At 35.7% G+C, this 25,198-nt stretch overlaps 1 protein-coding gene and 1 non-coding gene across 9 annotated transcripts in view; one reads left to right on the top strand and one right to left on the bottom strand.

Moving 5' to 3' along the window:
• The window catches only part of HERC4 (HECT and RLD domain containing E3 ubiquitin protein ligase 4), a 137,880-nt gene that overhangs the window by 2,700 nt on the left and 109,982 nt on the right, over positions 1 to 25,198 (top strand). For 7 of the 8 annotated variants that reach the window (XM_029201250.1, XM_029201251.1, XM_029201252.1 and 4 more), the window contains exon 3: positions 24,421 to 24,580. In XM_029201250.1, coding sequence (XP_029057083.1) covers positions 24,421 to 24,580 — 160 coding nt within the window. Of the gene's footprint in view, positions 1 to 4,599; positions 4,611 to 4,714; positions 4,848 to 24,420; positions 24,581 to 25,198 lie in introns of those variants that run through there. The other variant, XM_029201255.1, reaches the window with a different exon arrangement.
• Positions 21,803 to 21,905, bottom strand: LOC114883490. The gene has a single exon (XR_003790588.1). It is a non-coding gene; the product is annotated as a U6 spliceosomal RNA (small nuclear RNA).

Raw genomic sequence — 25,198 nt, 5'->3', positions numbered from 1 at the left:
GTGGCCTCTCCCGTTGCGGAGCACAGGCTCCGGATGCGCAGGCTCACGGGCCTAGCGGCTCACGGGCCTAGCCGCTCCGCGGCATGTGGGATCTTCGCGGACCGGGTCACGAACCCGCGTCCCCTGTATCGGCAGGCGGACTCTCAACCACTGCGCCACCAGGGAAGCCCTACAAACCCTTACTGTATGAAGCTGTGGTTTCAGAACATAATTATGGTGATGTAAAACAATAGCGAAAACTACCCTGCAGTGTATAGATCTTCTTTGGTACTAAGTATATTGGTATAGAATATACAGTATGTAGGTCCTCTTTTATCAGTACTGGTCAGCCACCCTGGGCAGATTTTATTTTTTATCTTCTTCTTTTTTTGGGGGGGGGCAGATTTTATTTTATTTTATATTTATATTTATATTTTTTGCGGTACGCGGGCCTTTCACCGCTGTGGCCTCTCCTCTTGCGGAGCACAGACTGTGGACGCGCAGGCTCAGCAGCCATGGCTCACGGGCCCAGCCGCTCCGCGGCATGTGGGATCTTCCCGGACCGGGGCACGAACCCGTGTCCCCTGCATCGGCAGGCGGACTCTCAACCACTGTGCCACCAGGGAAGCCCTGGGCAGATTTTAAATGCATAATTTACTGTGTTGTGTTCCATGTATCAGAAAGGGGGAAAATTAAGATGAAAGCTTTTTACTTTCACTTAGTTGCTGAAAATATAATCCTAAGTATTCTCTTGTTCTTCCTATTATATTTTAAGTACATGATTTCATTTAGTTTGAAATATCTTTTATTTCCCTAGTATCTTACTTTCAAGTAATAACACTAGCTATTAAAAGTTTTGTGTCTATGAGATGTCCTGATTCTGTAGTAGCCATACGAACCAAATTTAAAATAATTTGTAGGGTAATGAGAATTTTGAGGAATTTGGTCACATTTCATGTTCTGTTTTCCTGGATATACATATTTTAAGGTCAAATATTACCACATTTAGAAAAATTGTTATGTGAATTGCACTTTCAGTTGTGTTAACTAAAAGTTAATTCTTAAGATGGTAAATTCAGATAAGATTACAGCTGTACTGATTTACAGTTTCTTTTAACTTTAACAATAATGGCACCTCAGTATTTTCTATGGCAGTTATCTTTCTTTACCACGTCATTATTTAAGTTGGTTCTATTGTTAGTCTACTTTTGAGAGGTTAATATAAGTATAATAAGGTATTAAATTAAGGTATGTTACTCTTTTTTCATACTATCTCACCATCATGCCCAGCCTCACTTTTCTAACTTGTAAATTATGGTGTAGTTTTCATCCTTTGTTGATAGGGTTTTAATCTCTTTTCTTCTGCCTTGATTTGTAATTTAATTTTTTTGGATGAATAGTAGTGATGCTTCATACAATAGGCTTAATTATTGCAAAACTCAAGGTAAATGGTAGTTTTCTTGTACTCTACCTCATGAAGAATATTCTATGGAATCTTATCAGATTTTCATAATCTTAGGCATTGAGGTTGTCATGTTGTTAGACATGAATGGTAATTTATTGTTATGTATTTGTTATCACTGCTTCAGAGGCAGATGGATCCTTTACCTTTTTTGCTTAGCTTGGAATGCTGCCTCAGGTTGAGGTTTTCATGGTATTGGGGCTGTTACTATTCTTATACTTAACATGCCCCACAGAAATAACTGAAAATATCTCTGTATTGCTTTAGTAATTTCTCAGAGGCCTCAGGGCAAGTAGAAAGTACAAAGCTAGCAAAAAGAAATTGCCAATATAGTTACTGAAATTTACTAAGATTTACATTTTTTAAATGTTATTAAACATCTGTTCTGTGTCTAACACAAGGGTGATAGACACTGTGCACTAATAGTATAATGATTATTATAGTGCCTGGAACAGCTTTTAACCCTATAGGTGAGGTTCTGAGAAACTTAACTAGCCAGAAGAGGCTTCTTTGTGGTCATGCTGACACTGTGATGATTACGTTGTGACATTTATAGCACTCTATTGATTCATCGTGGAAGCAATATTTGGTGATATAAAGTTGGGAGGGTGGGTTTACCTAATTTTTGATACCTCTTTAGGATTGCCTTGTTGTCCAGAGTACATCACAGTCTATGGAATAGAAAAATGAAAGGCATAAACTTTGTCTTTGAAAAATTTAGAGCCTGGGTTGGGCATTAAGGCATATGTAAATGAAATAACTAGAGAGAATTGAAATTTGACCTGATGTGGTATGTATTTTGAGATTGGGAAGTTTAAATGATGGGAAATGTCATTGTGGGATAGAATTGAAGAGTTCTGGGAGAAAATGAAGCCTTAAGTTTAATTCAATGATTGGTCACATAAATAGCCAGAAGATAAATCTAGAGCTGAAATAGCTTTATGGAAGAGAATCCTTATCCTGAGAAAAACTTTTTATTGCTAGAAGTCCAGATTCAATGATGTATTGAAGTGTACCTAGTTAAAGAGGTAGGAAAAAGTAAAAGTTCAAAGGGAGGTAGTTGCTCTGATAGGAGCTTAATCTTTTAACCTCAGTTTTGATTTAAGGGGATTGAGTGGAAAATGTAATAATGTTTTTAACCAAAATTATTTCTCTTTGGAATAATTCCTTAATGATTTAAATATACTCCTTTTCTAGCCTTTTTTTTTTAAATTTGTGAGTTTGAGGAATGAATTAGAAGATACAGAGTTCTCATTTAATTGCTTTTGAAGTCTTTGGGTAACAGAATGAGTCTGGTTGAATTTTAGGACCATGTAATAAACAATAGTTCACTTCATCAGAGCTTTAAACTTGTGTCATGAAGAAAGCAAACAGAAAGCTAAGAATTGTTTTCTTATAGAGATTGGCTTTATAAGCATACTGAATATTAAGAAGTAAAAGAGAAAGAGGTCGCCTCATTCATTAAGGATAAGCTATTCTTGAGAGTCATGGTAACGTCCTGGATGACTCAGCCTTACAGTGTAGTAAATAGATTTGACCTATGGCCTGTTGGGAGAAGTTTCCATTCTGGACATTCTAGTAACCACATGGGAAGATTTCACTCATTTCCTTTATTATACCAAGAGTGCAGATTACATCCATGTTCATCTCCGTTCTCTTGTATATGTATAATCCTTGCTGTCACTACTAGCTCTTTCTGAACTATTTCCAGAGAAGTGAACATCTATTTCACTTTCATGTATGTATTTTTCCTTCATAGGAATTTTTTTAAACCTTTTAAAATCTAGAGGCGCTCAGTTTTTTCCTTAGTTCGTAGCTAACAGGTAAATAGTATATTTAATCTTCAAAGTGCTAGGTCAGTCGACCTAAATAAAGTGTTAGTTTTATTTTTGTACTTCCAAATTTGCTTCTGGAAATTTTAAGATAACATTTAGAAAGTGTACTTTTCTTAATAAGATTATTTACTCACTGTGTATCCACCATAGGTAGAATTTGGTGTCTATGGACCTAAATATATGTTTTACACACCTGTTTCCATTTGTTTTGTGTTAGAAACAGTGCTAACCTATTTTATGTCCATAATTTGAAAATAATGTGATACAGTTTGTTAAAAATGACTGTTTTAATAGCGTTTTATGGTGTGCAAAGTTCTTTTGCATAGATTATGTATCTTATTTAATCCTCACAACAGTCTTGCTTGTTAGCTAGGGCAGGTGTTATGGTCCCCCTTTTTCAGATGAGGAAACTGAAGTTAAAAGAGCTTAACCACTAGAGTAGTAAATATTAAGAGAACATTCTAAACCCTGTGGTTTTATCTTTATCCCACAAAGTTTTGCCCCTGCCATATTTAGAAGGTAGAGGAATATTTATTCAAGGAGGAAACTAGTTTACATCATTATTTTAATGTAATTCTGAGGGTTTAAAAAACTGTTAAAAATTACTATTTTATGACTAAAGGTATACAATGATGACACCATGTTTTTTTAATCCCTCCCCAGTCCCTTCCCTGTGCATAAATTCAAAGAGAAGCCATTTTAGGAACCGTGTAAGAAGGTTGAGAATTCTAGTTTCAGATGTAATATTGTATCAACACTAACTAAAAATTCAAATATATATGTTTTATTCTTGAACTGAAGACTGACTTCATTGCAAAGCCAGTAATAGATAAAGTTTTGAATAGTATGATAAAATTTTTTGTAGCTTGTGCTCAACTCTTCTACTGAAGATAAAAATATTATGAGCATTGATTCTGTTTTTTGTGGCCCAAAATGGTAATTTCTACTGTTGATCATTCCAATAAAAACATTTTGGTCATATAGCAGTAATTTGCTTGCCTTTCTTGCTTCTTCATTTTCTGACCTGCTCTCTCTTTTCATAAAACATAAATCTATAAATGAACTCCTTAAAATATAGTTGAAATTTAAAAAGTAATATAGGAAAATAAATGTATAAATATGGGAAATAAAATTGTTCATATAAGAGTGGATTAAAAAATTCAAATAATCCCATATATTCCTTAATGAACCAAAGAAGCTCATTATGTTTTATAACTACTAATTTTCATAATACCTTTTAAGGAAGAGAAGGATGTGGATGATATGAAGACTTGAAAAAATAATTACTTGGTTCAGGAATGGAGGCTTGCTTTGGATGCTTTACTTTGAGAAAGGTTAGTGTCCAAGAATCACAGTGTTGAGGGTAGGAAAAAAAAATCATAATGCAAACAGATGACTACTGTTAGAGAGATGTATAATAATACTTTACTTTGTGTAGGACCCTACATCTGAGGAATTTCAAGAGCATTACACAATAACTCATGGTTCCTTTCAAAATGCTTGTGACACAATTTGCAAGAATTATCCTCATCTTAGGGGATAAATTTACGGAGAAATGGCAGCACAAGTTGGTAAGTAACTTGTCAAAACAGCAGGTGACTGGTGAACAGCTATAAATTGAATCTGAAAATTTAAGTCTACCAGTCTCCTACCTTATTCACTAAATTGTGCTTATGTTTAGAATTATTTACAGTAGTATCTTCTATTTGAGGCAGATCAAATACTAATGCACAGATTGTTTTTTTGCCATTCTATTGATGGCCTATTGAAATGAATCATTATTTTACCAAGATGCTTGCATTGTGATACCACTTTGGTATTTCATCATAACCTTGTGTGGTATGAAGAATATTTAAGCAAAGGAACAAAAACTTACTGTGGTAACACACAGTCTTCTTTCCTCTGTTATATATCATATTCTCTATCCCTTTGTTGTCTACTGCTGTGCTGTGCTACTATCCAAGGTCCATAGTAACTGCCAGGCACAACTGATTTGGTGGCTAACATTGGAACTTGGGTTAATTATGTTGTATCAAGTCTGCCATGTATCTCTCTGTAGGATGCATTGGTTTGGTGAATGCTTTATAAAACCATTAACCCACAGAGAAGCAATGATAGTAGTAGATGCCTAATCTGAACAGTCTAACAAATAGGGGCTGCTTTAAATGATTTGGAACCAATGATTTTCTCTTTGTGTTTGGTATGTTAGTGTTTTTTTCTGATTGGAAGTGAGCCACATATGTTCCTTGAAAGAACAGGAGTATGGAAAGTTTCACAGTTTGAGCAGTTACTAAGGATTCTTGTTACAGATGATAGCCAAGATGGTCTAGGTTCTATCACCTTAGTATAAGTACAGCCGTCTCTCAGAATCCGTGGAGGATTGGTTCCAGGAGCCTCGAAGATACCAAAATCCATGGATGCTCAAGTCCCTTATATAAAATGGCATAGTATTTGCATATAACCTACACATATATTTTAAATCATTTCTAGATTACTTATAATACCTAATACAATGTAAATAGCTATAAATACAATGTAAATGATATGTAAATAGCTGCTGGCATGGGAAATTCAAGTTTTGCTTTCTGGAAATTTCTGGAATTTTTTTTTTTTTTCCCAAATACAGTTGACCTTTGAACAACATGGGTGTTAGGGGTGCTGATCCCCCATGCAAGTGAAAGGCTCCATACTGCTATCTCTGCCTTAAGAACAAAGGGATTGAAAGTGACTCACCCAAGGGCAAGAAGCTGAAACAGTTTGGATAGAATCAGAACTCAAACCCTAGCTTTATTATTCCACATTTTGTGATCTCTGAGCATAAACTTTTCCCTTACACAAAGATCTGTAAAATGAAAATACAGGCATTATATTTATTGAAGTAAACCGATGTATAAGTGGATCCTTGCAGTTCAAACCCATCTTGTTCAAGGGTCAGCTGTACTTTGCATCCACGTGTTGGTTGAATGCTGAGATGCAGAACTCACGGATAAGGATGGCTGACTGTATTCTTTGGGTTTCATGTCCCCAATATGTCACATGAGTGTAGCACTGTTGTTAAAGCTCATTTCTCACAAACCCCATGTTTTTTTTTTTTTTTTTTTTTTTTTCCCCCCCGGTACGCGGGCCTGTCACTGTTGTGGCCTCTCCTATTGCGGAGCACAGGCTCCGGACGCGCAGGCTCAGCGGCCATGGCTCACAGGCCTAGCCGCTTCGCGGCATGTGGGATCTTCCCAGACCGGGGCACGAACCTGTGTCCCCTGCATCGGCAGGCGGACTCTCAACCACTGCGCCACCAGGGAAGCTCCCCCATTATTTTTAAAATCGCTTTGAAGAAATAAATCAAGTCTCACTTCATAGATGTTAAGTTTTCCTAGGCTGTAAGGCATATCATGTACTTGGGATACATATTAAAACTAATAGAGAAAATGTATTCAGCCATTGTTATAGGGTTTCTTTGGACTAGGATTGTGTTAAGTGAGTAGAAAAGTGGGAAACATTAATAAAGAATCCGTATTAAAAAGCTCATGGTTTATCTTATTTCAGCTTCTATGGTTTTTTTTTTTCCCCATGCTGATGGAACTTAAAAGGCAATAATTATTTTTATATCTTAATGAATTGTTGTGATTCCTTTACATGCTAGAAAAATCTGTGTTGTGTACAGTTGTATTACTGGAGTTAATTTTGTTAAAAGGGAAATTTCTTGAATTTTGGTGGCTTTCTTTAAACCATAATATTTTATTTATTTATCTGGAATTACTCTTTTTTCTTCAGTTCTAGTATGGCAGAATTTTATTTTAGCTTTCCTTGGCCATAAGGAAAACATTCTATAATTCTTTAGTAATGTGTTTTTCACGTTACTTTAAAATACCTTATTTCTTTATTAATGTCTAAGTTTAGTTTCATTTTATTCCTTTGCTGGGTGTCCTACTGTTCTGAAATAACACATTTTTAGTTTTTCATAGTTTTATTACATATTCTTTTTTAAAAACTTATTTATTTATTTTTAGTTTTGGCTGCGTTGGGTCTTCGTTTCTGCATGCGGGCTTTCTCTAGCTGCGGTGAGTGGGGGGGCTACTCTTCGTTGCAGTGCACGGGCTTCTCATTGTGGTGGCTTCTCTTGCTGTGGAGCACGGGCTCTAGGCACACGGGCTTCAGTAGTTGTGGCTTGGGGGCTCTAGGGCACAGGCTCAGTACTTGTGGCACACGGGCTTAGTTGCTCCACGGCATGTGAGATCTTCCCAGACCAGGGCTTGAACCCGTGTCCCCTGTGTTGGCAGGTGGATTCTTAACCACTGCGCCACCAGGGAAGTCCCTTATTACATATTCTTGGGAGGGGAATCAGGAAATATAGGGAAAATAAAAATCAACCATAATGCCATCATGCACAGATAAATACTGCCATCATTAGACAGTTTTTCTATACTCATATATGTTTCCGATTATGGACTGGGAATATGTTTTTCTTTCTCAACTTTTTTTTTCAGTAATAATTGAATAACACTTTAGTAAATATTTCCCCATGGTTTTAAAATACTGTTTAGGGATATTTTAATGATTATTTAACCTTTCATCATTTAAAAAAAATGTATTTATTTTATTTATATTTGCTGCGTTGGATCTTCGTTGCTGCACCTGGGCTTTCTCTAGTTGCAGCGATCGGGGGCCACTCTTCGTTGTGGTGCGCGGGCTTCTCATTGCAGTGGCTTCACTTGTTGTGGAGCACGGGCTCTAGGCGGGCAGGCTTCAGTAGTTATGGCGCGTGGGCTCTATAGAGTGCAGGTTCAGTAGTTGTGGCTCGTGGGCTCTAGAGCGCTGGCTCAGTAGTTGTGGCACGTGGGCTTTGTTGTTCCGCGACATGTGGGATCTTCCTGGACCAGGGCTCGAACCTGTGTCCCCTGCATTGGCAGGCAGATTCTTAACCACTGCACCACTAGGGAAGTCCCCAAGGAAACAAAGGTTTTGAAGTCACAAGATACAGTCACATAGAAGTTCTTGATTTCACTAATAGCTGAAATAATTGTAACTATAAGTTGTATATGTGCTGGCATGTAGGCAAGAGCCCCTGGGAAATGTGCCATGTGAGAGAATGATGTTGCTTCTGTGAAAGAGAAATGAAAGTGAGGAAGGAATAGGGTAAGGCTAAAAGAGACCCTAAGGACCCTTAGGAGTTTCTGAAGACAATTGGAGGAAAGTTTAGGTGCTTTACCTATAAGTTCTAGAATCTAAAAAATAAACTAGTGAAGATAACAAAAAAGAAACAGACTCAGAGATACAGAGCGCAAACTAGTGGTTACAGGTGAGGAGAGGGAAGGAAGGAGGGGCAAGATAGGGGTAGGGAATTAAGAGGCACTACTCTGTATAAAATAAATAAGCTACAAAGATATATTGCGCAGCACAGGGAATATAGCCAATATTTTATAACTATAAATGGAGTATAATCTTTAAAAATTGTGAATCACTATGTTGTACACTTGAAACTTAGATAATACTGTAAATCAACTATACCTCAATTAAAAAACAAAACCTAGTGGAAACAAGATTCAATTAGATGTCAACAGTCAAAGCAAAGGCAGCGTTTACAATAGCAAGAAAAAGACAAAATGACTTAGGCATAACCTAAGAAATGTGTGAGATATAATATGAAGAAGACTTGAAAGCACGTATGAGGGATAGAAAAAACTTGAAAAATTGAAACCACATTTGTGGATGGGAATACTCAACCTACATAGACCTTTCAGTTTCTCTAAAATTAATATCAGTTTAATATGATCCTAATAAAAATAGCAAGTATTTTTTTTTTCCCCCCAGGAACTTGACAAATGGATTCTCTAGTTCATATGGAAAAAGTAAACCAATGTAGCCAGGAAAACTCTGAAAAACAAGGGCGAAATATATATATATATATATATATAGTAACATATTTTAATTTTAAAGCCTTGGTAGTTAAAACTGCCCCACAAATAGACATATTAAATAAAATAGAATAGAAAGCCCAGACATAAACTAATCAACGGAGAAAAAAATTCAAGTGAGGGATAGTCAATAAATGATCTTGGTATAAGTAGGAGCATCATCTAGGGAATAAAAAAGTTGGATTAATACCTCACGCCATGTATGTATTGGATAAATTCCAAATGAATCACATATTTAAATGTAAAGGTTACAATGATAAATGTGCTCAAAGAAAACATGGACTAATTTTTTAAAAATTATTTTGGAGTCAGGAAATCCTTTCTGAATTGTGAAAAGATAAAGTAAACTGCATGGAAGTAAAAATAATTTTGCTATGTAGAAGTCACTGTAAAAGTTAAAAGACAAATAGGAAATATTTATGAATTTTAATATTTATATTGAAATCAAAATGCAAGTCTCCGAGATATAAAGCACTCCTAGAAATTGATGAGATAAGGAGAAGACAGTAGCAAAATGGGCAAAGGATAGGAAGAGGCACTTCACAGAAAAGGAAACACAAATGACTTTTAAACAGTGAATACTCTTCAGCCTCATTCATACTAAGAGAAATGCTGAAGACTATGTGTGTGACTGGGGTACCATCTCTATAGTGAGGCTGTCAGTAAATAAGCGTTCATAGGTTGTTAGTGTAAATTGATAAACCCTTATGAGGGTTATTTTGCCAGCATATATCAGAATTACAAATGCACAAACCCTTTCTCCAAGAAGTCCAAGAGTATAGCCCTTGATTTGATAGCTATGTTTGTACATATACAAAATGAGTGTTGCTGCAACATTGTTTATAATAGCAAATATTAGAAACAATCTTATGACAGTCTGTTGGGAACTGGTCAAATAATTCAGTCAGTGTAATGCTATATAGTTATGAAGAGAATGAAGGAGTTTTTTGCATACTAATATAAAAAGAGCTCTAAGATAAATTAAGTAAAAAGAGCAAGGTGTAGAACATTGTGTATAAAGCTGTATTTTGTATTAAAAAAAGACAAATATACATTTGTATTCGCTTATAGATATATTAAGAAAAACCCTGGAAGAATATATCCAACTAATAATGGATATATTTATTCTTGGTGCAGAGGTAAGATAAGGGGTGAGAACTAGACTGGTAGAAGACATGGATGATAGACACAGATTTTTCCCTACATGTATTTTAAAAAAAAATGTAGACATATTATCTGTTCATTTTTTTAAAATAAAAGGGTAGGCTCTGGAATTAGAGTGCTTGGATACAAATCCTGGCTCTTTCACTTCTTAACTATGTTATCTTGGGCACATAGCTTAGTCTCTGTGTTAAGTATTCGATTCTGTAAAATTAGGATAATCATGCCAAGGGTGGTTGTAAGGGATTAAGTGAGATATCACATGAAGTGCAAAGAACAATGCCTAGCATGTGGTAAGTGCTCAATAAACGTTTTCTAAAAAGAAAAAAGCCATTAATGTTAGTGTGAGAATGTAATTTTAGGTAAGCCTTACACTGAAGTGGCTATATGCTGTTTCTGTATGTTCCTTGAGGTAGACAATACGTATCTTTTCATTTACAACTGAAATTCAGGCATTTATTCAACAGAGGATGTCTACTTTGTCCTAGACGTTGTGCTAACCATGAAAGTACTTACGTTTAGTCTTCAGTTACTTTGTTGGAGCTCATATTCAAAAATTATACCAAAATTTCCCAAAAATGTATGTTTGTTTTGTTTAGAGGTAATGTTATATCAGAGCAAGATATAAAATAAATTCAATTCCTTTACTGTTAGACTAAAGATATAGTAATAACAGAAAAAACATAGATGCCTTTTTTTGTTCTTGTGAGAAGCACATAAATGATAGGAGTTAGAGTCATCGTTTATTTTCAAAAGTTTATTTACTGAAGAGTATTAATTAGAACATTTCTTGGTCCATTCAGGCTGCTACAACAAAATTACTATAGTCTGGGTGGCTTAAACAACAAACCTGTATTTCTCTCTTTTTTTTTCTCTCGGTTTTTGAGGCTGGGGAATCCAAGATCAAGGTGCTAGCAGATTTGTTACCTAGTGAGGACTTGCTTCTTGGTTCTTAGATGGCCATCTTTTCATTATGTCCTTATATGGTAGAAGGGTGAGGGAGCTGTCTAAGAAAGGGCACTAATCATGAGGGCTTCACCCTTATGACCTACCCCCTAAAGCCCTACCTCCTAATACCATAACATTGGGGGCTAGAATTTCAGCATATGAATTTGGGGGAGGGGGGGTGACACAAACATACAGTCTATAACAGGAGGTATAGTTTGTGTACTGATATTTTGAGGAATAGACACTTAAATTCTGCTTATTCATACTTTTAAACCTGCCCCTCCCAAAGTGATAAGCTGACCTTTAAATTTAAATTTTTAAATTTGTAAACTGTTCTAAGAATGTACATGTTGGATATGTTGGATATGGTATGGTAAAGTCATTGTGGCCATAAAGGGAAGAGAGAATGAGGCTTGGAAGTTCATTATGCTCACTGGTTCCAGAGAGAGGAGGTCACTGCATGCCACACAGAGCTGCAGGGGAAGATACCAGGGTAGTCAGGAGGCAGAAAACAAGAGCTCAGGGGAGATTTTAAGGTTGTAGCCTTATTGAGGTTTTCCTGGGAAAGGCAAACTAGGCAGAATAAACAGATTAGGATTGGCTAGTTTGATTAATTCCTCCAGGCTTTGGTCTATAGGGTTGGTTTCTTGTTTCCTGATACCTGGCCCTGGGATGATTTAAGGTAAGGGAGATATGGGTTTGGTGTGTGAGAGTTAGATAAGGAGATAGTTGGTGGAATGAACTCTGGATTGGTCAATTTGCATATGAAAGGCAGGTGTTGGTAGGCAAGTTGTTATCTTTAGGAATTAGCTAGTCCTGGGAGGCACCGACTCTTCTGGTGTCTATAATCCCCTCCCCCCACCATTCCTATGTCAGCATCAAGAATATAGAAAGTAAGAATATAGTTAATTGTCTCTGTGATGAATGAATGCCAAATATACAAAAAAGTAAGAAAACACAGAACAAAAATTCTGGCAGTATATTCTGAGGGTTCATTCTTGCTAGTCTTAAAAAGAAATTGAAGTAAAGCAGTTATTTGATTGATAGTATATTTATGTTGGAGTCTTTATATTTCAATTTTACTTCTCCTTTCCTCTTCAAAGCAGTTAATTTCAGCAGTTCCTAGCCATAAAGAAAGGACTCTCCTGAAGAAAAAATAATGTAAAGCCCTAAGTATTTATACAGTTTTAAGTATGTTTTGAAAATAGATTATTAAAACATAACCTTGTTGTTTAAGTATTATTAACAAAAGGACAACAGTTCAATCAGTAGGGAAATGTTTATATCTTAGTGCCTTTATCTGTGAAGTAGGGATGATGGTATACCTGTCTCATGATGTTTATGAGGATTAAATGAGATTAAACAAACAAAGGGCTTAGCACAGTGCCAGGCACATAATCGTCTTGTTTATGTTACCTGTATACCTGTATGTAGGTAAGAATGCATAAAAGGGGTATGAGCTTGTAAACATATCCATTATAAAGAATTTTTTAATCTAGTTACATCTCCATATGAACATTATTATGGGCTGTCAACCAAGACATGTAAGTTACTGTATGTTAAGTTTTGGTTTTATCAAAGAACTTATTAAAATGTTTTCATGACTATGAGTTGTACCATTCCAAGTTCTTATTGGTAATTATTGGTAATAATTTTAGAGAATAAGCATTTTCATTAAATATTTTATGTTTTAGTTTTACTTAATTCTTAATTTTTTAGAATATATTTTATGATGATCATTATATGATCATATTAGACATCCTTTAAAAAGTGTCAGTAAACAATAATTTTACTTTAGGAATAGGGAAATAACATCCTGCCTTGAGTAAAGTAGCCATTTGGTTGTTATCTCTATCACAAAATTAGCAATATGATTATTTAAAGTAAAAAAAAGCATTCTGAATTATTTATTGGTGTTACTCACTAATCCCAAGTGACTAATGTCTTCATCTTTTAAAAATTCAGCATCGTAAAATGTGTCAACTACACATTCACTTGTTCAATTAATTAAAGAACCATAAAAGAAGAAAAAAACACGTGTAGATAATCAGTGTTGACTATTTAGTATTTATTTTTCCAGTCTTTTCTCTGCATATATATTGGGGCTGTATGTGACATATTTTTATACAAGAATGGAGTTACACAGTACCTTTTTAATTTCACAGTATAACATCTTGTGAACATTAAATTTCTAGAGATGGATATAAGTGAACTTTGCATTGCTGTAGTTGGAGTTTTGAGTTATTCAGAGAGAAGGGAAGAGGAAAATCTATATTTACAGCAACTAGTGAGGCATAGTAGGCAGAGGATTCTGGCTGAATTAAACATTTACTAAGTAATTGATATGGAGCTGCTTTTTTTTGTGGCTGCGTTGGGTCTTTGTTGCTGCGCGCAGACTTTCTGTAGTTGCTTCGAGTGGGGGCTTCTCTTAGTTGCTGTATATGAGCTTCTCATTGCAGTGGCTTCTCTTGTTGCAGAGCACGGGCTCTAGGCATGCAGGCTTCAGTAGTTGTGGCACACGGGCTCAGTAGTTGTGGTACGCGGGCTCTAGAATGCAGGCTCAGTAGTTGTGGCGCATGGGCTTAGTTGCTCCACGGCATGTGGGATCTTCCCGGACCAGGGCTGGAACCCGTGTCACCTGCACGGGCAGGTAGATGCTTAACACTGTGCCACCAGGGAAGTCCCTGAAATGGAGCTTCTTAAAATTAGCTTTTCACAAAGTATATTCCTTCTGACCTCCAGTTTTGTAATTGTTATTAACATGACTGTGCTTGTTGCTATTCATAACTATATATTTTTTTAGACACTGATAACTTGAGAATAAAATATCAACAAAGATTTTTGTTCTCTGTATAAAACACTGACAGTTGTTCAAACTGTTGAAGTTTTTTCTTTTTTAATTAAACATACATGTAGAACTTCATTAAGCTTATATACCACATTAAGAGTTAAGATTTTCTTTTTTTAAACGTAGATTTTATTTATTTATTTATTTATTTTTGGCTGCGTTGGGTCTTCGTTGCTGCACGCGGGCTTTCTTTAGTTGCGTCGAGCTGGGGCTACTCTTCGTTGGGTGCGCGGGCTTCTCATTGCAGTGGCTTCTCTTGTTGCGGAGCACGGGCTCTAGGCGCGTGGGCTTCGGTGGTTGTGGCTCACGGGCTCTAGAGCGCAGGCTCAGTAGTTGTGGCGCACGGGCTTAGTTGCTCCGCAGCACATGGGATCTTCCCGGACCAGGACTCGAACCCGTGTCCCATGCATTGGCAGGCAGATTCTCAACCACTGCGCCACCAGGGAAGCCCAGAATTGTGTTTTTAAAAACTCTAAATTTTTCTTTGCTCATGGAAATACTGCTAGGTATCATAAATGGGTTTTCAAACCAATCTTTAAAACACATTATACCTAAGTGTAATACTCTATCAATAATTATATTTAACTGAGCTTTGTAACATTTTCTGTAGAAAAATTCATTGGAGTTTTACATTTGGGTGTCAGAAATTATCTTCACGCATCACTTATCCTGGCTTGTTTAGCTCTCTTGCTTTATTGGTTCCAGAAAGCTTAAGATAGATATTTGTGAGCAGCATTTAACTTAATTGTGTATCACATTTGAAATATAAATAATACTTGACTCTAGCCACTGTTTCCTAGAGAAGAAAATTTATCAGACCAGGTTAGTTATTTCCCTAGTATTTTGATTTGGAGAAACAAAGGACATTTGTTCCTGTGGGGTTTGGGGTCAGTTATAATTTGGGGACTTACTATATCTTAAAAAAAAAAAGTTCTTTTTTTCCCTGATTACCAAAATAGTACATTTTTATAACTTTTTAAAAGTTACAGAAATACATGATTTGAAAAGTGGAAGCCACTTTTTCCCTACATCCTAAAGATGACTACTACTGTTCCTTTATATTTTCATATCTTTTATACCTGTATTAAAATATGTAATCCTGTACACACATACATAAAGTTCTGTGGTTCTCTTTTTCATTTAATGTATTTTTATCTTTTCATGTTATACTGTACAGACATTCATTTTAATAGAAGCACCGATTTCTATTACATGGATATTCCATAATTTATTTACCTACCTGTTACTGGAAGTCACGTTATTTCCTGTTGTTGTTATCGTTGTTTCCCAAAAGGAAAGTTTCTGGGTCAGAGGACATGCATGTTTAGAATTGTAATACGCATTGCCAACTTGCTCTTGCTCTCTAAAAAGCTTTTTTTTTTTTGAGCTTGTATTTTAAAGATTGTTTAGAGAAATGTGTCTTTTGCCAATTTTGTGTAAATTTTTTTTGCCATTTAAAAAGTTGTTTGGTATGGAAATAATGTAATTCGAACTAGAAACTTCTAAATTTCAAAATCAAGTTTATCTGTGATTGAATTATTCAGAATAAGTTATTTATTTCTGTGGATCACCTTTAAAACAAAGATGGTAGTACTTGGGTAACTTGACAGGAATGTTTTGAACCCAAAAATATTTATTTAAGTGTATTTGTTTGCTAGGGCTACCATAACAAAGTACCACAAACTGGGTGGCTTAAGTAACAGAAATGTATTGTTTCACAGTTCTGGAGGCTAGAAACCCAACATCAGGGTGTCCTCAGCATTGGCTCGTTCTAAAGATTATGAAGGAAGGATCCATTCCAGGCCTCTCTCCTAGCTTCTGGTGGTTTGCAAGCAGTCGTTCACATGCATTCTCTGTGTGCTTGTCTGTGACGATGTTTCCTCTTTTATTGGGACACAAGTCAAATTAAGGGCCTGCCCTGCTCCATATGACCTCATCTTAACTAATTATATCCTTGATGGCCATTTTTCAAATAAGGTCACATTCTGGGGTACTGGGGATTAGGACTTTCAGCATATCAATTTGGGGGTAACCCAATTTATCCCATAACAACAAGGTTTTGAGATCTGTAGATGAAAGAGGATACAGAGTAATGATAATGTTTATATTTTCCTTCAAATAGCTGTTTTAGAATTTCAAATAAGATGCAACTTTTAAGAGATGCTAGATCAGTCTGGGTCATAGTCAATACTCACAGAGCTTTTCATGGTCATTCCTGGACATGCACACATGCAGGGCTGCAAAATACATGAGTCTCCCGATGTGTAGATTCCCAGCTGAGGTTCAACAAAGCACTGCTTTGCCTTCCTGTTATAATATGTCCTTTTTGTGATATATTTAATGCCACACTTTTTGCATTTTTGTACTTTTTGTTGGTGATTTCACTGTTTAAAATGGCCCCCAAGCATATTGCTGAGGTGCTATCTAGTGTTCCTAAGCACAAGAAGGCTATGATGTGTCATAGAAAAAAATCCATTCAGGCATGAGTTTACAGTGCTGTTGGCTCTGAATTCAGTGTTAATGAATCAACAATATAAGATGTCTTTAAATGGAAACGCACATAACACAAGGTTATGAATTGATCAGTTGATGAAATGTTGTGATGTAGAGGCTTGTAGCAACCTAATCTTGTATTTTCCCTAGGGGCAGTCATTCGGTATTTGCTAAATAGGTATTTGTGGTGACTTTATGGAATATAACTACTGTGAATAACAAGAATTGATGTATTCCCAACTAGACTAAAATAAAAAGACTAAAAATTATAAGTGGAACAGTGATGGGGTTCCTAGAAGGGTGGTGCGGTGGTGAAATAAATCATCATATTTAGCATTCTTTTCTTCATACATTGTGCAGAGTTTTGCATTATCTTTCAAGGAAGTGTGAAAGAAGTTGGGAGTCACTGTTTTTGTAGTTTTTATTTTTCTCTTTGTACCTTTCATTAACCACAGTTGAGAATGAAAAAAAAATTTTTTTCTGTCCATAATGGCAAAGAGAAGAAAACTGACAGAGGAACATGTTCATAATTATGAGACATATCAGAAGGTGAATGTAGATACACCGCTGTATGGATATGGTGAAATTGATCATGTAAGTGAACTCTTAAAGAATGAGTCTGGAGATGATATTCTACATGAATTTTCACAAACTCAGGAATTGGTGAACATATTTGTTAGATCCCAAAGGAAATAGGTTGTTCTTACTCAGTTACTTATTCAGATGGAAGGATTTTATCATGTAACATTTTACAACAAGAACCTGGATCTATTCTGTGTTGCTAAAAGGATGTGCAACTGTATTCTTTCTTTTATGATGTTTCTGCAGCAAAATTTATTTGATGCAGTTTGTTAGTGAACAAATGCTGAAGTCAGAGGTGGATACAAAGGTAATTGGAGGAAATAAATGATGTAGAAATGAAAACCGTCATTAGGTTGAACATCTTTTTTTTTTTTTTTTTTTTTTTTTTTGCGGTACGCGGGCCTCTTACTGTTGTGGCCTCTCCCGTTGCGGAGCACAGGCCCTGGACGTGCAGGCTCAGCGGCCATGGCTCACGGGCCCAGCCGCTCCGCGGCATGTGGGATCTTCCCAGACCAGGGCACGAACCCGTGTCCCCTGCATCGGCAGGCGGACTCTCAACCACTGTGCCACCAGGGAAAGCCCTAGGTTGAACATTTTAATTGGTTTTTACAAATCTAAAAATGATAACATTTTGTGTTTATGGAGCAAAGAAGATGGCCTTTTTCTCCTTAATAAAACGATGCACCATCAGTTTTCAAAAATATTGCATTTTAGCCGTACAAGTGTAAGAAGAACCAGAAGTAATGATGAGCTAGGGCTTATTAGATTTGTATTTGGAATATATCTGCTGTCAGTATTTACAAGATGGATATGTTATATCTATCTAGTTCTTTATCTTTTCTGTTTTTGCTCCTGTCTCTGAAAAATGTATTTTTTTCCTGCCTTTTTCAAGACAGTCTACTCCACTTAAGTTGTTTTTGCTTTTTTGTGCCTCCCCAAACTAAATGTTCCTTTTTTCTTTCCTTGAAGAGAAATATTGTGAACCATAAATACTGATATGAACAGTGTTACTTTTCTCAAACTTTTTATGTGAACGTTTTGAAGCATAAAGAAAAGTAGAAGGAATAGCACAATGACCAACAGTTAACATTTTACCACGTGTTTTTATCTGTACGTATTTGTATTTTTTTAAAAAAGTACCTTATTCTGAATTACAGTCAACTGTAAGGATCATGTGCTGTTATTAAACCTTTTCCAACAAGTTTAGCATCATACGCTCATAATTCTAACATCTTCTTGTAGCTCCCATTTATCAGAGGAATCAATTGTTTTTGGGTTTTTTTTAGGAATTTTTTCTTTTTTAAAAAATTTATTTATTTTTGGCTGCATTGTGTCTTCATTGCTGCGCGCAGGCTTTCTCTAGTTGCGGCAAGAGGGGGGCTACTCTTTGTTGCAGTGCGCGGGCCTCATTGCGATGGCTTCTCTTTGTTGCGGAGCACGGGCTCTAGCCGTGTAGGGCCTCAGTAGATGTGGTGCGCGGGCTCAGTAATTGTGGCTCACGGGCTCTAGAGTGCAGGCTCAGTGGTTGTGGTGCACGGGTTTAGTTGCCCCGCGGCATGTGAGGTCTTCCTGGACCAGGGATCGAACCTGTGTCCCCTGCATTGGCAGGTGGATTCTTAACCACTGCACCACCAGGGAAGCCCCTCAATTGTTTTTTCATGGGCTTTCTTGACAAGTTTTTCTTTTGTTTTCTGTCCTTTTCCATATATATCCATACTCAACCTAAATTAAAGTGAATTTAATTCCTCTTACCCCTCCCTTTTCTGTGTTTGTTGGCCTTGAAAGGCAAATGTAGCTTGGTGATTAAAACTTTGAGTTAGCATGATACCTGGTACATAGTAAACACTCAACAAATCCTAGCTGTTAGGTTTGGTATGAATTCTGTTTTGTTTTGTTTTTTTCTCTTTCTCATACAGGGCATCATTAAGCCAGGTTTTCTAGTGAATTTTTTGGTTTGTTTTGCTGGGTTCATTTATTCCCCCTTCTTTCTTGCTTATCATTGACTTTTTTGCAAGCCACCTTGTTTCGAGCATTCATCCAGAATTTGACCTGGATGTGAAATGTCTCAATATAACATTGACCTAACTTTCTAGCATACTGGGGGGAAACGGTTGAGGTTTTTCATTTTAATTAGCCATTTGGAAAAAATAAGTAGTTTAAAAAAATTGTACAAGAACTTAACAGTTTGTATATTTGTTGTCTGAAAAGCCTGTATTAAGTAGTAGTCCCAAGACATATGTTATTATGTTTCTTTAATAATATATTTCTCAGTAGTTACTCATTCTCAAAATAGGTATCTTAGTAATTTGATGGGGCTCAAATTCTGAAAGAACCAAAATTATTTATCTTGAGTTTTTAGTGTGTAGAAAAAAAAGTAAAGAGCCCAGTTCGGTTTTAAAGTGAAAACAATGGTTTTTATACATTGCTTTAACTATTTTCTCTAATGTTCTATTTAATTTTAAAAATAATTTTAATTTTGAATAGATAATATATCCACATGGTTCAAAAATCAAAATAATATAAATACACATTGAGAAGGTTTGCTCTTACACTTGACCACCCTATTTCCCTTCTACCCACATCCCCTATGGGCAGCTATGTTTATTAGTTTTTTGTTTATCTTTTCAAAGTTTCTTTGTGTAAATGTAAGCAAATATGAATATGTATTCATATTCTTTCCTCTTCCTTACTCAGAAAATAGCAAATCGTGTACATTATTCCACGTCTTGATTTTTTTTCCTACTTTTCTAATATACCCTTGAGATCTTTCCATATCAGCATGTAGCATTTCCTCTTTATTTATGTTTTCAGAGCATAGTGTCCCAGTGTGTGGATGGAATCCTTTATTGATGGATACTGGGAATATTTCCAGTGTTTTTGTTATTATATACAGCACTGCAAACACGTAAATACACACACATTCACACACACGCACATATGTATTTGTACTCTACCCTCCTAGGTTCTCCAGCTGGGGCTTGTCTAGACGAAGGACAGATTAACAGGGAGAATAACAAAACAAGTTTATTGCCTTGCGTTTACATGCAGGAGCACTCAGTAATGAGTAACTTAAGGTGGTAGTAGAACATGGGTTTATATAGCATCTTAATAAAAGAACAATAAATAGAGAAGTAACAAGACGAAAAGGACTTTGAGTTTCTGGGGTGGCAAATTTTGGGAAGGTAAATATGTGGGGGAATTTAGATAAGGGCTAGTTAGTAAAGTTTGTTATGTAGCTTCTGCTGGTGCTGTCTCTGAGCTGATAAGTCTAGAGTTGCCTCCAGTGATTAACTCTTGTCCTTCCTCGTAGAGAGGGAAGGTGAGACACTTCAACAAATTTATGTCCTGCCTTTAGGCACATAGGAGAGCAGAGAGCTTTTCTTCTTAGTGGCCTTCAGCTCAAAGCAGTCCTTATGCCAAAGTGGCATGTTTTGGGTTGGCATATTCTGCTGCCCTTTAGTACTTAGATGTATCTGCAGGGTATGGAATTGCTGGATCCAAAAGGTAATTGCATATGTTTTGTTAGGGTTTGCCACATTCTTTTGCATAAAGGTGGTTCTGTTTTGTACTTCCACTATCAATATACAAAAGTGCCTTTTCCCCCAACAGATTGTTATCAAACATATGGATTTTTATGAGATGAAAAATGTTATCTTGGTGTGTATTTATAAATACACTTTTTCAAATTAATAAACTTTCTAAGAACAGTTTAAAGTTCACAGCAAAGTTGAGCAGAAAGTACAGAGTTCCCATACACTCTATACTACACGTATACAACCTCCCCCACTATCTGCAGCCTGTACCACAGTGGTACATTTATTACCATTAGTGAACCTGTACTGACACATCATTGTCATCCAGAGTCCATAGTTTACATTAGCATTCACTCTGTATTGTATATTCAGTGGGTTTTGATGACTGCATAATGATACTTAGTATTGTACAGAATAGTAATAGTATCATACAGAATAGTTTCACTACCCTAAAAATCCCCTCTGCTCTGCCTGTTCACCCCTCCCTCCCTCTAACCCCAAGCAACCACTAATCTTTTTACTGTCTCCAAAGTTTTGCCTTTTCCAGAATGTCAAATGGTTGGATCATACATTTTGTAGCCTTTTCAGATTGGCTTCTTTCACTTAGTAATACACATTTTAGTTTCCTCCATGTGTTTTTGTGGCTTGAGAGCTCATTTCTTTTTAGCGCTGAATAATATTCCACTGTCTGGATATACCACAGTTTATCCATTCACTTACTGAAGGACATTTTGATTGCTTCCAAGTTTTGGCAATTATGAATAAAGATGCTATAAACATCTGTGTGCACGTTTTTCTGTGGACATAAGTTTTCAACTCCTTTGAGTAAATACGAAAGAGCACAATTCCTGGATCTTATAATGGTATGGTTGGTTTTGTAAGAAACTACCAAACTGTCTTCCAAAGTGTCTGTATCATTTTGCATGCCCATTAGCAACGAATGAGAGTTATTGTTGCTCTGTATTCTTACCAGTGTTTGGTATTGTCAGTTTTTTGGGTTTTGGCTATTTTTTTTTTTTTTTGGATACTTTAGGTACTTTTTTATTGAAAAAAATATGGAACGCTTCTCGAATTTGCATGTCATCCTTGCACAGGGGCCATGCTAATCTACTCTGTATCGTTCCAATTTTAGTATATTTGCTGCCGAAGCGAGCCATTTTAATAGGTTTATAGTGGTATCTCATTTAAATTTGCAGTTCCCTGTTGATATATGATGTACAGCATGCCTTCATATGGTTATTTGCCATCTTTATGTCTTGGTGTGGTGTCGGCTCACGTCTTTTGCACTGTTTTTTAATTGGGTTTATCTTCTTATTGTTGAGTTTTAAGAGGGTGGTTTTTTTTTTTTTGTTTTGTTTTTTGTTTTGGATAACAGTCCTTTATTAGATGTGTCTTTTGCACATATTTTCTCCCAGTCAGTGCCTTGTCTTCTCATTCCTTTGATAAACTTTTATAATTAAGTATGCAAAATAAGTGTATGGCTTTATGAATTTTCTAAGTGAACGTATTATTGGCTTCTCAGTGTAGTTTGAATTTTCATTTCTCTCATCAGTGAAGTTGAACATCTTTTCATAGGATTAAGGGCCATTTCTGTTTCTTCTTTGTGTGAACTATCAGTTCACATCTTTTGCCATTTTTCATTGAATTACTGCTCTCCCCCACCCCCGCCCCAGTTAGTCTTTAAATATTAGGGAGGTTATTTCTTTATTTGACATGAATAACATTTTTCCTGTTTTTTTTTAAATCAGTCTTTTCACTTTGCTTTTAGTTTATTCTGCTGTATTTGAAGAAATGATTTGAATTTTCTCTCATGGGTACAGGGAATCTCTTCCTCTTTCCTTACTTACACAGCTTAGTGTCACTGTCTTCCAGAATTCTTCTTACTATCTTTCAGGGCTTTAAAAAGTATCTGATGTTGCCCTGGTACCTTTTGTATGTCTTTACCTTTGCGTTTAATAACAATCCTTATCTTGCTTGTTTTTCTATAGACTGTAAACTCCTTGAGGACTAGAACTCTGTTTTATTTACCTTTATGTGTCTAGTGCTTGGAGCACACATGGTATACAATAAATATTAGTGTTTGGTATGCATGATTGTTTCTTTGTTGCTTGGATTTTTGGTGCCTTTGATTTTACAGCCATTGCTATCTAATTTAAGTACTCTTCATATATTATTGTTGAACCAGCCAGTCTTATTCATCCTTCTTGTCATCCTTTCATTTCTGCTCTTTACTACATTTCCTTTGAGGATAGTTTTGGAGAGATATCGACTCATTTCAGGTTCCTCTGTGAAAGAGTAACAGATCTTTTGTGCATTTTACTTCTTCATAATTAAGATTTATGGGATGCTTTGATGTAAATAAATGATGCCATACTTTTAAGTCCTTTTTCTTTTTTTTTTTTCGTGGGGGGAGGCAATGTGTTATATATGTTTTGTTTTTATATGTTTCTACAATATAATTTTATAAGAACATATATACAAAATATACACAAAGAGTGAGAGATTAGTATAGTGAACGTCCATGTACTATTCATCAACTTTACAAGTTATTAACTTGTAGTACTTTAAGGTAAGTACTTAAAATAACATATCCTTAGAGTTATACAGATTCCTGAAGGCTGTCTAAGGGCTGACCTCCCACCCCAAAATGCAGAATAAGTAACCCAGATACAATTTGAATTTCTCTGTACATAGGGATTCAAACTTCTTTCATGTAATCTGCTTTATTATTGAACAGCTGCATTTGTACATTGATCTAAAATGTGCTTCTGAAGAAATCCTGATTCAGTTTTAACAGCTCTGCAACAAGAGACTTTCAGTTAATGAAGACATAGCTTTCTTATTAGGCTAAAGAAGGTTAATTTTTTTTAAAAAAGTTTAATTTTAAATGAAGTCTTAAAAAAAACTTGTAGTGTACTAGTAAAAAAAACTGATAGACAATGCACATCTTAAAGAGACAAAGGAAGCAATTTCACTTTCTTTACTGATTTGTCAGTGGCTACTGACAGTCTTATGAAGGGCCAATATTTTAAATTAATTTCTGGTTAAAAGCTTGGACATGTTTTAATCACATGTGGAATTTTTATGTCTTTGATGTTAAAAGTAGCAGCCCATAAACTGATATCTATTTGTTATGGTCACATTGCCTTTCAGTTCTCTCCTCAGTGTATCTAGTAGATGCTTTATTTATGAGATCTGTAAAGAATTTGTTTCCTGTCAGAAATTGCTAATTCAGATTATTTCCTTAATTTCGGGATCACTCCATAGTAGTATCCATTTGGTAATGTATATGTCAGTTACGATTTTATTGTTAAAAAACAGCCGAGTTATTTAAATGGTTCCCTTTCAGCTGGACTCCTTTCTTTTATTGGTAATGGCTTTGAATGAAGAGCACTTTTTGGAGAGAATCTTTATAAACCCTTAATTTCTTTACCCAAATGTTAAAGTCACTTAGTATTCTGAGTTGATTATGCTCTATGACATATCTCTGTATTTACCACAGCGAGAATTTTGTATGGAACATATTTGTTTTTGAGAATAACTGAAGTTATACTTAGTCTGTATTTCAGCATTTCCTTAGCTTTTTTGTACAAGATGAAGACTATTGTTTTATTCTTGTTGGGAGTTTAAAACTAGAATGTAATGTCTCTCTTCTTGATTTCTGTAGAGCAGGTTGTTGCGCTGGATGCTCAAAATATCGTTGCTGTTTCATGTGGAGAAGCTCATACATTAGCACTAAACGACAAGGGCCAGGTGTATGCTTGGGGTCTCGATTCTGATGGACAACTTGGCCTGCTAGGATCAGAGGAATGTATCAGAGTACCCAGGTAACAAAGGTGACCGACAAGAGGTCTTTAACAATCTTTTATAATAAATTTGCTATCTAAGTTATTCTGCTTACTACTGGGCATTTAAGAGTTGACACCGAATTACTTCTACCCTTTGAGTTCTTAAGGCATTTACTAGGTAGGTTCTTGCCTTTAATTTGGATTGAGTGCTGTTTTTTATATACTCCATATTTCCCCAAATTATTTATGTTTGTAAAGAAAAGGGGTAGGGAATGCATACTTTATTATAAATTTTCTCTCACTAAAAATTTTAAGTGGGTTAAGACTAATTTAAACCATTAATTATACTATCTTGAGTACCTCAGCCATTGAAATATTTATTATATATTGGTTGTTTGCATGTTTCTTTCTCTTGTTTTTTTAGTCTTTATTGTTTTTATTGAATATAGAAGTCCCACATGCTTAAAGTGTAGAAAGAATAAGTCACTTTCTACGTTTTTACATAGCAGTGACCACAATTTAATTTATGCTAACCACTAATTCATCATAGAATTACTTCAAAATTTAAAAATAAACAATGCTTCATCAATGTTGTAGTCTTACAGGTTTATATAGGACATAACCATTGCTGTAATATTAAAAACTGTAAGCATGAAC

The sequence above is a fragment of the Monodon monoceros genome, unplaced genomic scaffold (genome assembly GCF_005190385.1).
Source record: "Monodon monoceros isolate NGI ecotype Baffin Bay Population unplaced genomic scaffold, NGI_Narwhal_1 Super_Scaffold_4, whole genome shotgun sequence".
Taxonomy (NCBI): domain Eukaryota; kingdom Metazoa; phylum Chordata; class Mammalia; order Artiodactyla; family Monodontidae; genus Monodon; species Monodon monoceros.
This window is presented reverse-complemented; position numbering and strand designations above follow the sequence as displayed.